Genomic DNA, 14512 nt, shown 5'->3' with positions numbered 1-14512 from the left:
AACTCTGTCGTAGAGGTTAACTAGCTTTGTAATGGCTCATAATAATGCAATTTGTCAACACTAACGGAGCAAAACCTTGTATTTTAAGTTGGCAAGTACATTCGTATGTAAACTCTATTTGTTTTACCTTTCATAAAAGTACGTCATGAGACTATGCCACAAATGCTAAGAAAATAACAGAAGGATTAGGATAGAGAGAACTGACAAGATTTAGTGTTGGTCTTTGCAATAAAACGATGCCGCTATTTTCTTGTACTATTTCTGTAGCTTGATATTATATCATGATTTTCCATCAAGAACCTACCCGATTAGATAAGCCTCATTCCCGGATTTGAGATTCTTTTCTTTTCTCACTATCCTTTTCTTTCATTTTATTACAAGGATCACCTTTCGGACCCTCCTATTCGCAGTGGTGTTTCTCAGATTATTTTTGTAAGTAAACACATAGGTAGGATGGGAAACTACGGATGCCGACAATAGACGTTGTATTTGGCTTACAATAGACGTTGTATTTGGCTTAGGGTAGTGTGCTCATGAGTCAGGGCAAAGGAGAAAGTAATCGGCTACAAGAAAAATCAAACGATCTAGCTGTAAAGATCCAATCGAAAGAACCAACACCCTTATTGCCACTACAGAATATCAGACGATTGGTGGCAGCAGACTTCTTTGTTGGAATATTTGTTCAAAATAAAAGTCATAAACATACCACTTGATGAATCTTATGTATCACTGCACCCTTTTTAGGGGGCTGGTCGGATAGTAGTCAGACGGAGAGTATGGTGACTGAAGGATTCACTGAAGGTAAGATGGCGAGTGTTTGATATTTTGGAAACAATTTCAAACACAAATGCTCTCGTGTATGAACGTCAGTGTTGCACGAACATTACCTAATACCTCAATTGTAGACGACCTTTAATAAGATATTAACTCATGTATTAATTTGTGTTTGGTCACTCTAGAGCCGTCGCCAGATACAACAACCATAGGTAAGCCCATTCATTGAACAAGTGTAAGACAGTCGTGATAGATTTCCAATCAATGCTTAATTAAACGCAGAGCATTAAAGCCAGCGTATGGCAAGCTTGTACATTTCTCTAACCTGACTTGTTATTTTGTTGTTAAAATTAAACGAAAAGCACACAATACAAAAGCAAGCCGACGCTTGAAAGAAATGTCCACTACAACCACGACGATTAAGTTTGCAAAATCATGTACATAATTATCATTTACTCTCTTTTACCTTCTTAGTCTGCACGTCGGATTACGATAGTGTGATGACTGAAGACTACAAATGTAAGGAGTCGAATTTTATATTAATTATTTCAACTTTTTTTCAAGGACTTATGTGAAAAAACAGGTGTTGATTCAGCTCCAACTGTCACTTTCAACGGAGCTAAATTTTCTATTTCAAGTTACCTTCGAATGTCAGCTCTATTTTAGTTCAAGTGACTTTTCCTAGAGATAAGTCCTCAGAATTTGCGACAATTTCCAAGACAATAACAGAAGGATGAGGCTAGAGATACAACTACAAAGATCAAATATTGGTCTATTTTAACAAATCAGTGCTCTGTTTTATTTTTAATTATACCTTGTCGCAGTCTCATATCATGAATTGACATTGAGAACGAACACCTGGTTAGCTAAGCATTATTCTTGCACTCAAAGAAATCGTGTTTTTCCCTTCTTTTCTTTGATTTTACCTACAAGGGTCATCGGACTATGGAACTACCGAATGTAAGTAAACAATTTGGGAGGATGGGGAACTATGGATGCCGACAATAGACATTGTATTTACCTCAGCAGGGTTGTCGGATTATGAGTCAGAGCAAAAGTTGAAAATAATCGAGTGCACGAACAACGATCGAGCTGTAAAGATCCAGTCGAAAGAAACAATTCCCTGAATGCAACTGCAGAACATCAGACGATTGGTGGCGGCAGACTTCTTTGTTGGAATAATTATTCAAAAGTCAAAAACATACCACTTGGTGATTCTTGTTTATCATTTTTACCCTCTTCAGGGTATTGGATCGATTATAGGTAGGTCAGCAGGATATACAACAAGTTTTAAGAAAATAACAGAAGAATTAGCATTAGATATACAACTAAAAAGATAAAATGTTGGTCTTTTCAACAAAACGGGGCTCTGTTTTTGTGTATTAAACCTGGTTGCAGTTTGTTATCTTGATGTGACTTCGAAAATCTATACCTGATTAGCTAAGCATCATCCTTGCAGTAAAAATAATCGTGTTTTTGTGCTTTTCTTTTCTTTGATTTGACCGACAAGGGCCATCGGACTATGGAACTACAGAATGTAAGTAAACAGCTTGGGAGGATGGGGAAGTAAGGATGGCGACAGTAGACGTTGTACTTACCAAGTTAGCAGGGTAGTCGGATCATGTGTCAGAGCAAAAGTTGAAAATAATCAAGACATGAAAAACAATCGAGCTGTCAAGATCCAGTCGAAAGAAACAATTCCCTTAATGCAACTGCAGAACATCAAACGATTGGTGGCAGCAGAGTTCTTTGTTGGAATAATTATTCAAGTCACAAACATACCACTTGGTGATTCTTGTTTATCATTTTCACCTTCTTTAGGGTATTGGTCGGATTATGGTCTGACGGATGGTATGCCAACTGAAGGATTCTCTGAAAGTAAGGTGACAAAGTGTTTATTATTTCGGTAACAATTTCTAATATAAATGTTCTCGTTATGAAAGTCAGTGTTGCACCAACAGAAACTACACATTACCGTTTATACTTAAACTGTAAACATCCTTTAATCAGATGTGAACTCTTGTTTTCATTTGTGTTTGATCACTCCTAGAGTCGTCGCCAGATACAACAACCATAGGTAAGCCTATGAATTTTAAAGATGTAAGAGTGTCCTTAATGATTGAAAGAAGACACTCTTTTGTTTTCTCCTTTTCGTTATATTTATATGTTTATTAATATATATTGTAGAGGGGTGGGGTTTCCCAGAAATGCTTAATCAAAAGCAAAGCACTAAAGCCAACGTGTGGCAAGCTTCTACACTTCCTTAATCTGACTTGATATTTTGTTGTTGAAATTAAAAGGAAAGCACACAGTACAAAAGCAAACGAATGCTTGCAAGAAACGTTCACTACAACCTTGACGATTAAGTTTGAAAAATCATGTAGATAGTTTAACGAAATAAGTTGCAAACCTTATTTACTCTTTTTTACCTTCTTATTAGTTTGCACGTCGGATTATGACAATTCGGTGACTGAAGGTAAGCAGACGGATTTAATGTAAATTATTCAAACTTTTTTTACGGAACCTAATGAAAAACGGTGCTGATGTGAAATTGTTTCAACTCCAGCTGTCAACTTCTACGGAGCTAAACTTTATATTTCAAATTCGCTTCGAATGTAAGCTCTATTTTGTTTAAAGCAACCTTTCCTATAGGTCTGTCAGCAGAATATGCGATAATTTTCAATAAAATAAATAAGGATTAGCATTAGAGATACAACTACAAAGGTAAAATCTTGGTCTTTCCAACAAAACGGGGCTCTGTTTTGTTGTATTTAACCTTGTTGCAGTTTAATATCTTGATTTGACATCAAAAACCTACACCTGATTAGCTAAGCATCATCCTTGCAGTAAAAATAATTATTCTTTTTAACAAAGTGGGGCACTTGTTTTTCTTTAATTAAACATAAATTGTCTGATAGCATGATTTGACTTTGAAAACCTGTACCTGATTAGCTAAGCATCATCCTTACAGTAATAATAATCGTGTTTTTGTCCTTTTCTTTTCTTTGATTTGACCGACAAGGGCCATCGGACTATGGACCTACCGAATGTAAGTAAACAGCTTGGGAGGATGGGGAAGTAAGGATGCCGACAATAGACATTGTATTCACCTTAGCTGTTAACTCCAATGTAGAAAAATTTTCTATTTAAGTTACCTTCGAATGTCAGCTCTAGCTTTATTTTGTCTTACGTTACCTTTCCTATAGATATATTCGACAATTTCCAATAAGATAACAGAAGGATTAGGCAAAAGATATATAATATGAATATAAATTAAGGCTCATTTTAACAAAATAGAGCTCTTTCTTTTTCCTTTATTAAACATTGTTGCTGTTTGTTAACATAGATTTGACATCAAGAACCTGTACCTGATTAGCTAAGCATCATCCTTGCAGTTAAAACCTCGTCTTTTGTGTTTTCTTCTTTTCTTTGATTTGACCTAGAAGGGCCATCAGACTATGGAACTACCGAATGTAAGTAAACAGCTTGGGAGGATAGGCAAGTAAGGATGCCGACAAAAGACGTTGTATTTACCTTAACAGGGTAGTCGGATCATGAGTCAGATCAAACGGTGAAAATAATCGAGTGCACGAAAAACGATAGAGATGTAAAGATCCAAGCGAAAGAAACAATTCCCTTGATGCAACTGCAGAACATCAGACGATTGGTGGCAGCAGACTTCTTTATTAGAATATAAAGTATTCAAAAGTCACAAACATAGCACTTGGTGATTGTTGTTTATCATTTTTACCTTCTTTAGGGTATTGGATCGATTATAGTCAGTCGAATGATTTTACAACTGAAGGTAAGTTGACGACCAACTGTTCAATATTTCAGTAACAATTTCAAATACAAATTTCCTCTTAATTTTATTAATGTCAGTGTTGCACGAACAGAGACTACACATTACCTATAACTAAAGTTGTAAACATCTTTGAACAAGAAATGTGCTCATGTATTCATTTGTGTTTCATCATTCCCAGAGTCGTCGCCAGATACAACAACCATAGGTAAGCCTATTCATTGAACATTTGAAGACTAAGTCGTTCGTGATGAAAAGAACGCATTTTTCTGGTTTTCTTTTTCTTTTTAAATGTATTGTTGTACTTTTTGTGAAGAGAATTACCCAGCAATGCTTGATCAAAAGCAGAGCATTAAAACTAACGCGTGGTGACGGAGCTGCTACACTTCCTTAATCTGACTTGATATTTTGTTGTAAAAGTTAAAAGGAAAGTACACAGTACGAAGGAAAAACAATGCTTGCGAGAAATGTCCACTACAACCATGATGATTACGCTTGAAAAATCGAGTACATAATTAACAAAATTACTAAAGTATATCGGTTGTTGGAAATCTTATTATTCTTTTACCTTCTTAGTTTGCACGTCGGACTATGATAATTCGGTGACTGAAGGTAAGCAGACGGATTTCATGTAAATTATTTTAACTTTATCTACGGAACCTAATGAAAAACGGTGCTGGTGTGAAATTGTTTCAACTCCAGCTGTCAACTTCTACGGAACTAAACTTTCTATTTCAAATTCCCTTCGAATGTAAGCTCTATTTTGTTTAAAGCGACCTTTCCTATAGGTAGGTCAGCAGAATATGCGACAATTTCCAATAAAACGGGGCTCTGTTTTGTTGTTTTAAACCTTGTTGCAGTTTGATAGCTTGATTTGACTCCGAAAACATATACCTGATTTATTAGCTAAGCATCATCCTTGCAGTAAAAATAATTGTTTTTTTTTCTAACAAAATAGGGCTCTTGTTTTTCTTTTATGAAACATAATTTCAGTCTGATATCACGATTTTAACTTTGAAAACTTATACCTGATTAGCTAAGCATCATCCCTGCAGTAAAAATAATCGTGTTTTTGTCCTCTTTGTTCTTTTCATTTCACCTACAAGAGCCATCAGACTATGGAACTACCGAATGTAAGTAAACAGCTTTGGAGGATGGGGAAGTAATAATGCCGACAGTAGACGTTTCATTTACCTTAGAAGGGTAGTCGGATCATGAGTCAGATCAAAAGTTGAAAATAATCGAGTGCACGAAAAACGATAGAGATGTAAAGATCCAATCGAAAAAAACCATTCCCTAAATGCAGCTGCAGAACATCAGACGATTGATGGCAGCAGACTTCTTTGTTGGAAAGTTAGTACTCAAAAGTCACAGACATACCACTTGGTGAATCTTGTTTATTATTTTTGCCCTCTGCAGGGTATTGGTCGGATTATGGTCTGACGGATGATATGCCAACTGAAGGATTCCCTGAAGGTGAGGTGACGACCTATTATTTAATATTACGTTAACAATTTCAAAGACAAATGTCCTCGTGTATAAGTATTACGATATGTACTCATGTATTCATTTTTGTTTGATTACTCATAGAGTCGTCGCCAGATACAACAACCATAGGTAAGCCTATTGATTTAAATGTCGTTTTTGATTAAAAGAAGACACTCATTTGTTTCTCGTTTTCTTTTTATTTATATATTTATTTATATTTTTTTGTTTGGGGGGGAGTCGGGTTTCCCAGCAATGCTTAATTAAAGGCAGGTCATTAATGCCAGCGCTTGGAAACCTTCTAATTTATCTCTAATCTGACTTGGTTTTTTTGAGGGGTTTTTGGTGTTAAAGTTAAAAGGAAAGCTCACGGTACAAAGGAAAAACGATGCTTGTGAGACATGTCCCCTACATCCATGATTTGAAAAATCATTTGCAAAATTTAACAAAATTACCGTGTATATCAGACTCAGTAGTTGAAACCATGTATGTTCTTATCTCCTCCTTAGTTTGCACGTCGGATTATGACCTGACAGATAGTATTGGGACTGAAGATTCCAGTATAGGTAAGGAGACAAATTCATATTCAGAGGGGTGGTAACATTGTGAGACTACCACCGCCAAGTCTTCCGAATGTAAGTAAACAGTTTGGGAGGATGATGCGGTAAGGATGTCGACAATAGACGTTGTATTTTCCTTAGCAGGGTATTCGGATCTTGAGTCAGGACAAAAGGAGAAAAACTATCGACTACAAGAAAAACGATCGAGCTGTAAAGATTTTATCGAAAGAAGTAATCCCCTTATGCATCTACAGAACATCAGACTTCTTTGTTGGAATAATTATTCAAAAGTCATAGACATACCATTTGGTTAATCTCTTGCATCCTTCCATCTTCTTTACGGCATCAACTCTTTTCACGCTTTCGTCATGAGCATGCAGAGCCTCGATCGGGCAACCTTACACAATAGATATAGCCGGTTCAGTGATTCCCATGTCGGGGTTCAGTGATTCCCGCGTGTACCCGGGAATCACTGAACCGGCTATATTTATTGTGTAAAATTGCCAGATTGAGGCTCTGCATGCCTATGGTGAAGCGTGCAAAGAGCGAATTGGTCGGATTATTGTCTAATAACAGTTGATATGGTAACCGAAGGATTCACCCAGGCCTGGATTATCCAATAGGCACAGTTAGGCACTGTGCTTAGGGCCTTCGAGAAAATTGAGGGCCTACGAAAATACCACAGTGGGCCAACAGGCTTTTAGAGCTACCAGTTTGCCCTGGCCTGCTTTGTACAGCTTAGCATCAACATGAAACTGGTGTTGGTGCCAAGTGCAGAGTATAGGGCCTACGGAACACTGGAGTCTAGGACCTACGGAACACTTTAATCCGGCCCTGATACACATATATATGTTGCTCCTTTTTGTCTGTTAAAATGGCCTGAAAGTGATTTTGTGCCAACTAAAATGCTGTGACGGACATGATTTATTGGATTGTTTGTTCTCTTGAACAGCACCAACTACACCCGATATGCCTTACTGCACACAAACTGAGTTTCAGTGCAATAACGGACACTGCATTCCCTCCGACTGGAAATGCGACGGCGACAACGATTGTGGAGACATGTCTGACGAAAATAACTGTGGTGAGTTTTTTTCTTAAATCTTTGAAATTGTGCCTACCTCGTCCCCCGGCCTCCCCGCCCCATTTAAGATTTGAGCAACTGCATGATGAGCCGTTTTGCGGATACTGCCATCTTGCTTAAAATCGTGAATGCGCAATGGCGGAGGGGGGGGGGCACACGTGACCCATAATTAATCCGTAACGTAAAAGGCATGGGAAGGTCAGACCTGTTCTGAAAAATTTCTCTTTTTTCCATAAAAATAACACAATTTCGGATACGGAGTTTTAAAAACTGCTAAATGGGACATTAAGCTGTCCATGGTTGAAAAACAAATATTAAAAAAAAATCACATGCAACGGCAGCAAGTTTGAAAAGGGAAACTTTATCGCGAAAAAGTAGTCACGTGACCACGCACGTCGCGGACAATATGGTATCGTACTGACGGTCCGGGCACTCCTCATGTCCGGATCGTGAGTGCGATACCAAACTTTCCGCAGCGTTCATTGCATGCGCGATCACGTGACTACTTTTTTCGCAATAACTTTTCCCTTTTCGAGCTTGCTGCCGTTGCATGTGATAATTGTTGCCACATTTTTTACACCCATGGACAGTTCAATGTCCCATTTATCGGTTTTAAAACTCAGTATCCAAACTTGTGTTCTTTCAATGAAAAAAAAAGAGAGTTTTCCAGAGTGCACGTCAGGCCTGGATTTTCATATAGGTGTAGTAGGCACTTTGCCTGGGGCCTACGCAATAAAAAGGAGCCTACGAACAATTTGAGGGCCAACGAAAATACCACAGTGTGCCAACAGGCTTTTAGAACTACCAGTTTGGCCTGGCCTGCTTTGTACAGCTTAGCATCAACATGAAGCTGGTGTTGGTGCCTAGTGCGGAGTAAAGGGCCTACGGAACACTGGTGCCTAGGGCCTATACGGAACACTTTATCCGGCCCTGGATTCACCGAGTTAAGGAGACGAATCTCAATAATGTTTTGGTAATACAAATGTTCTCATGCATAACATTCAGTGTTGCATGAACAGGGACTAAACATTAGCCTACCTTTTACTAAAACAAAAGTTATCATTTCTGTGATATACTTATTCCGTACCAATTCGTATTTACTTATTTCATTCATTTTGTGTTTCACATCACCAGATTATACAACAGTCATAGGTAAGTCCATTGTTGAAAATATATATATATACATATATATACATATGCAATCCTGTCGTTTATGATAAAAAGAAGATTTTTTTTCTTGGGATTTTTCCCACGAACGCTTCATTAAAAGCAAAACCTTAAAGGCAGCGCATGGAAAGCCTATCTTAATTATCTCCAGTTGGTCTTGTGTCCTTTTCGAAGAAAAGTAAATACCAAATTGTAAAAGAAAGTCGATACTTGCTAAACGTCGACTACGGAGATTGGTGCCTAGGACCTACTGAACACTTTAATCCGGCCCTGATACACGTTTATATATGTTGCTACTTTTTGTCTGTTAAAATGGCCTGAAAGTGATTTTGTGCCAACTACAATGCTGTTACGGACACGGTTTATTGGATTATTTTTTCTCTCGAACAGCACCAACTACACCCTATATGCCTACCTGCACACAATCTGAGTTTCAGTGCAATAACGGACACTGCATTCCCTCCTACTGGAAATGCGACGGCTACAACGACTGTGGAGATATGTCTGACGAAAATAACTGTGGTGAGTGTTTTTGTTAAATCTTTAAATTGTGCCTACCTCGTCCCCCGTCCTCCCAACCCCATTTTAGATTTGAGCGACAGCATAAGCGTTTCGCGGATACTGCCATCTTGTTTGAAATCGTGATTGCGCAATGGCTCGTGGGGGGCACACGTGACCCACACTTAATCCGTAACGTAAAAGGCATGGGGAGGTCAAACCTATTCTGAAAAAAATCTTTTCACAATTGTTCGATACATACGTTGCGGACAATTTGGTATCGCACTGACGTTCCGGGCACTCCTCATGGCCGGATCGTAAGTGCGATACCAAATTTTCCGCCGCGTTCATTGCATGCGCGATCACGTGATCCCTTTTTTCGCGATAAATTTCCCCTTTTCGAGCATTTTGCCGTTGCATGTAATATTTTTTAAATATTCTTTTTTTCACCCATGGACAGTTTAATGTCCCATTTTTCAGTTTTAAAACTCAGTATCGAAAATTGTGTTCTTTCAATGAAAAAGGGAGGTTTTCCAGAGTAGCTCTGACCTCACCATGCCTTTTACGTTACGATTTTCAGTGTGGGTCACGTGTGCCCCCCCCCCCCCAGCCTTTGCGCAATCACGATTTCAAGCAAGATGGCGGTATCCACGAAACGGCTTATGCCCGACTTAAAACACTGTTTACACGTAAGGCCCGGATTATTAAATAGGCACAGTACGCACTGTGCCTACGGCCCACGAAAAAAAATTGGGGCCTACGAACAATTTGAGGTTTAAAGACACTTGTGCCTAAGACTATACAGAACACTTTATCCGGCCCTGGATTCACCGAGTTAAGGAGACGAATCTCAATAATGTTTTGGTAATACAAATGTTCTCATACATAACATCCAGTGTTGCATGAACAGGGACTAAACATTAGCCTACCGTTTACTAAAACAAAAGTTATCATTTCTGTGATATACTTGTATATACTCATTTCATTCATTTTGTGTTTCACATCACCAGATTATACAACAATCATAGGTAAGTCCATTGTTCAAAATAACATATGCAATCCTGTCGTTTATGATAAAAAGAAGATTTGTTTTCTTGGGATTTTTCTCACGAACGCTTCATTAAAAGCAAAACCTTAAAGACAGCGCATGGAAAGCCTATCTTAGTTCAGTTAGTCTTGTGTCCTTTTCAAAGAAAAGTAAATACCAAATTGTAAAAGAAAGTCGATACTTGCTAAACGTCGACTACATTTTTGGTTAAGTTTGAAAAATGAAGTGGATATCATAATAAAAATTACCTAATTCGACCTTGCATTCAATCAAAGAATGCCAAACGCTTGATGGCAACAGATGTTTTTTTTTGTTAACAGTCTGAGAGAGCTGTAATATATCAGTAATATAAACTTGTTTATTCTATTACCTCATTCCAAGCTTGCCATTCGTATCATGACTCGTGGGATAGTGGTGTGACTGAAGGTAAGGAGATCAAAATCATATAGATTATTTCAATTTTTTTCAAGGAACCTCAAGGCAAAATAGGTGTTGATGTGAAATTATTTCACTATGACAGGCTACAAATTCAAAACTTATTCCAAATAAGAAATATCTTATTTCTTTACTTTACTTTTTCAACTTACAAATATTTCTTTTGAAAGCGTTAAATGTAATTGATTCTAAACGGTGAAAAACAAGGTTCGAGATCGATTATTTTTCTAAGCATAGCTTTATACAGAATGAGTTTAAAAAAAAAAGTGACCTGGATTAATGATTTTGTTTCTAATAAGGCAATCGAATTTGATACAGAAAAGAAGTTTAACTTAAAAGAGCATGTTCTTCCAATCAATCTGGAAAAAAACACCAATAATTACTGAAATCGATCCATGCTATCGGAGGTTATTCCTGTTTTCCAAAAAGAACATTTTTGTTTTACTAAAAGAACGTTTTATAGCTGTCCATGGAATGCCATTGGAAGCTGTTGAGCTGAGTGAGAATTACAGATTACACAAAGGCATTCAAATACAAATGAGACTTTAATCAGTTGAGTCAAGACTTAAACATTTTGTTTAACTTCAAGTTTAGAAGATGTGGAACAAGTCAACCCTTTTTTCCGAAATATTGAAAGCGATTTTTGTCCGTTTTCCTTTCAAGTTTTTGATCATTCGTGCAAGTGAAAAAACGTCTACGTTTCATTGTATTTAATGGATATTCATCAGTTCGTAGGACAGTAACTGATCAGTGGTGGACAGATAAATTTTGTGTACGGAACCCTGGTGCCTAGGGTTACGAGACACTTAATCCGGCCCTGGTACACGTATATATGTTGCTCCTTTTTGTTACAATGGCCTGAAAGTGCCAGCTTAAATGCTGTGACGGACATGATTTATTGGATTATATTTTCTCTCGAACAGCACCAACTACACCCTATATGCCTACCTGCACACAATCTGAGTTTCAGTGCAATAACGGACACTGCATTCCCTCCTACTGGAAATGCGACGGCTACAACGACTGTGGAGATATGTCTGACGAAAATAACTGTGGTGAGTTTTTTTTCTTAAATCTTTGAAATTGTGCCTACCTCGTCCCCCAGCCTCCCAACCCCATTTTAGATTTGAGCGACTGCATAAGCTGTTTCACGGAAAACGCCATCTTGCTTGAAATCGTGATTGCACAATGGCTGGGGGGGGGTGGCACACGTGACCCACACTTAATCCGTAACGTAAATGGCATCGGGAAGTCAGACCTGTTCTGAAAAACCTCTCTTTTTTCCATGAAAAGAACACAATTTCGGATACAGAGTTTTAAAAACTGCTAAATGGGACATTAAGCTGTCCATGGCTGAAAAACAAATATTAAAAAAATATCACATGCAACGGCAGCAAGTTTGAAAAGGGAAACTTTATCGCGAAAAAAGTAGTCACGTGACCACGCACGTCGCAGACAATATGGTATCGTACTGACGCTCCGGGCACTCCTCATGTCCGGATCGTGAGTGCGATACCAAATTTTCCGCAGCGTTCATTGCATGCACGATCACGTGACTACTTTTTTCGCAATAACTTTTCCCTTTTCGAGCTTGCTGCCGTTGCATCTGATAATTGTTTCAACATTTTTTTTACACCCATGGACAGTTCAATGTCCCATTTATCAGTTTTAAAACTCAGTATCAAAAATTGTGTTCTTTTAATGAAAAAATAGAGAGGTTTTCCAGAGTGCACGTCAGGCCCAAATTATCATATAGGTACAGTAGGCACTGTGTCTCGGGCCTACGCAAAAAAAATGGGTCCTACGAACAATTTGAGGGCCAATGAAAATACCACAGTGTGCCAGCAGGCTATTAGAGCTACCAGTTTGGCCTGGCCTTGCTTTGTACAGCTTAGCATCAACATGAAACTGGTGTCGGTGCCTAGTGCGGAGTATAGGGCCTACGAAACACTAGTGCCTAGGGCCTATACGGAACACTTTATCCGGCCCTGGATTCACCCAGTTAAGGAGACGAATCTCAATAATGTTTTGGTAAAAAAAATATTCTCATGCATAATATTAAGTGTTGCATGAACAGGGACTAAACATTAGCCTACCTTTTACTAAACCAAAAGTTATCATTTCTGTGATATACTTGTATTTACTTATTTCATTCATTTTGTGTTTCACATCACCAGATTATACAACAATCATAGGTAAGTCCATTGTTCAAAATAACATATGCAATCCTGTCGTTTATGATAAAGAGAAGATTTTTTTTTCTGGGGATTTTTCTCACGAACGCTTCATTAAAGGCAAAACCTTAAAGGCAGCGCATGGAAAGCCTATCTTAATTATCTCCAGTTGGTCTTGTGTCCTTTTCAAAGAAAAGTAAATACCAAATTGTAAAAGAAAGTCGATACTTGTTAAACGTCGACTACATTTTTGATTAAGTTTGAAAAATAAAGTGAATATCATAATAAACATTACCTAATTTGACCTTGCATTCAATCAAAGAATGCCAAACGCTTGATGGCAACAGATGGTTTTTTGTTGCAAGTCTGAGAGAGCTGTAATATATCAGTAATATAAACTTGTTTATTCTATTACCTAATTCTTAGCTTGCCATTCGTATCATGACATGTGGGATAGTGGTGTGACTGAAGGTAAGGAGATCAAAATCATATAGATTATTTCAATTTGTTCAAGGAACCTCAAGGCAAAATAGGTGTTGATGTGAAATTATTTCACTATGACAGGCTACAAATTCAAAACTAATTACCAATGAAAAATATCTTATTTCTTGACTTTACTTTTTCAACTAACAAATAGTTCTTTTGAAAGCGTCAAATTTAATTGATTCTAAACGGTGAAAAACAAGGTTCGAGATCGATTATTTTTCTAAGCATAGCTTATACAGAATGAGTTTAAAAAAAAACGACCTGGATTAATGATTTTGTTTCTAATAAGGCAATCGAATTTGATACAGGAAAGAAGTTTAACTTAAAAGAGCATGTTCTTCCACTCCATCTGGAAGAAAAACTTAATAATTACTGAAATCGATCCATGCTATCGGAGGTTATTCCTGTTTTCCAAAAAAGAGCATTTTTGTTTTACTAAAAGAACGTTTTATAGCTGTCCATGGAGTGCCATTGGAAGCTGTTGATCTGAGTGAGAATTACAGATTACACAAAGGCATTCAAATACAAATGAGACTTTAATCAGTTGAGTAAAGACTTAAACATTATGTTTACCTTCAAGTTTAGAAGATGTGGAACAAGTCAACCCTTTTTTCTGAAATATTGAAAGCGATTTTTGTCCGTTTTCCTTTTCAAGTTTTTGATCATTCGTGCAAGTGAAAAAACGTCTAAGTTTTATTGTATTTAATGGATATTCATTAGTTCGTAGGACGGTAACTGATCAGTGGTGGACAGCTAAATTTTGTGTTCTGTTTATTAAAATAGACATAACCTGGGAACAAATTATGCAAATTGCGTGAAATGTTCACAGTTACTAGTAAATACCATGTTTTTTGTGTAACGTTTATGAAATGGAGCGAGCAACAAATTTTATTTTTTTGTCTATTTCGGGTCACTTTCTTTTTGACTCAGCATGTACAAGATCTTTCGTTATGGTTATCTGTTCTCTTTTTTCTTCTTTGCATTAAACATAATAGAGCC

The 14512-nt window shown here is 37.5% G+C and overlaps 1 protein-coding gene across 1 annotated transcript; it reads left to right on the top strand.

Moving 5' to 3' along the window:
- The first annotated feature begins 44 nt into the window (after nt 1–44).
- LOC119735197 (basement membrane proteoglycan-like) lies at nt 45–13521 on the top strand. The gene is made up of 21 exons (XM_038208903.1): nt 45–78; nt 745–801; nt 960–986; nt 1708–1734; nt 2596–2652; nt 2825–2851; nt 3215–3250; nt 4218–4247; nt 4535–4579; nt 4758–4784; nt 5153–5188; nt 5683–5709; nt 5996–6052; nt 6167–6193; nt 6571–6627; nt 7574–7705; nt 10381–10398; nt 10800–10844; nt 11777–11908; nt 13031–13048; nt 13454–13521. The coding sequence occupies exons 1-21, from the start codon at nt 45–47 to the stop codon at nt 13519–13521; spliced, it is 984 nt and encodes a 327-aa protein (XP_038064831.1).
- Nucleotides 13522–14512: the final 991 nt, after the last annotated feature.

Source organism: Patiria miniata, unplaced genomic scaffold (genome assembly GCF_015706575.1).
Source record: "Patiria miniata isolate m_02_andy unplaced genomic scaffold, ASM1570657v1 HiC_scaffold_29, whole genome shotgun sequence".
Taxonomy (NCBI): Eukaryota; Metazoa; Echinodermata; class Asteroidea; order Valvatida; family Asterinidae; genus Patiria; species Patiria miniata.
The sequence above is the reverse complement of the archived record's forward strand: the minus strand, read 5'-3'. Positions and strand labels throughout refer to the sequence as shown.

What these genes read in the sequence shown, in the direction of transcription:
- LOC119735197 (XM_038208903.1), top strand. Translation starts at nt 45, where the DNA reads ATGCAATTTGTCAACACTAACGGAGCAAAACCTT. An exon ending in GGACTATGGAACTACCGAAT is followed by an intron (nt 1,735 to 2,595) that starts GTAAGTAAACAA and finishes CACCTTCTTTAG; the next exon opens with GGTATTGGTCGGATTATGGT. An exon ending in AACTGAAGGATTCCCTGAAG is followed by an intron (nt 6,053 to 6,166) that starts GTGAGGTGACGA and finishes GATTACTCATAG; the next exon opens with AGTCGTCGCCAGATACAACA.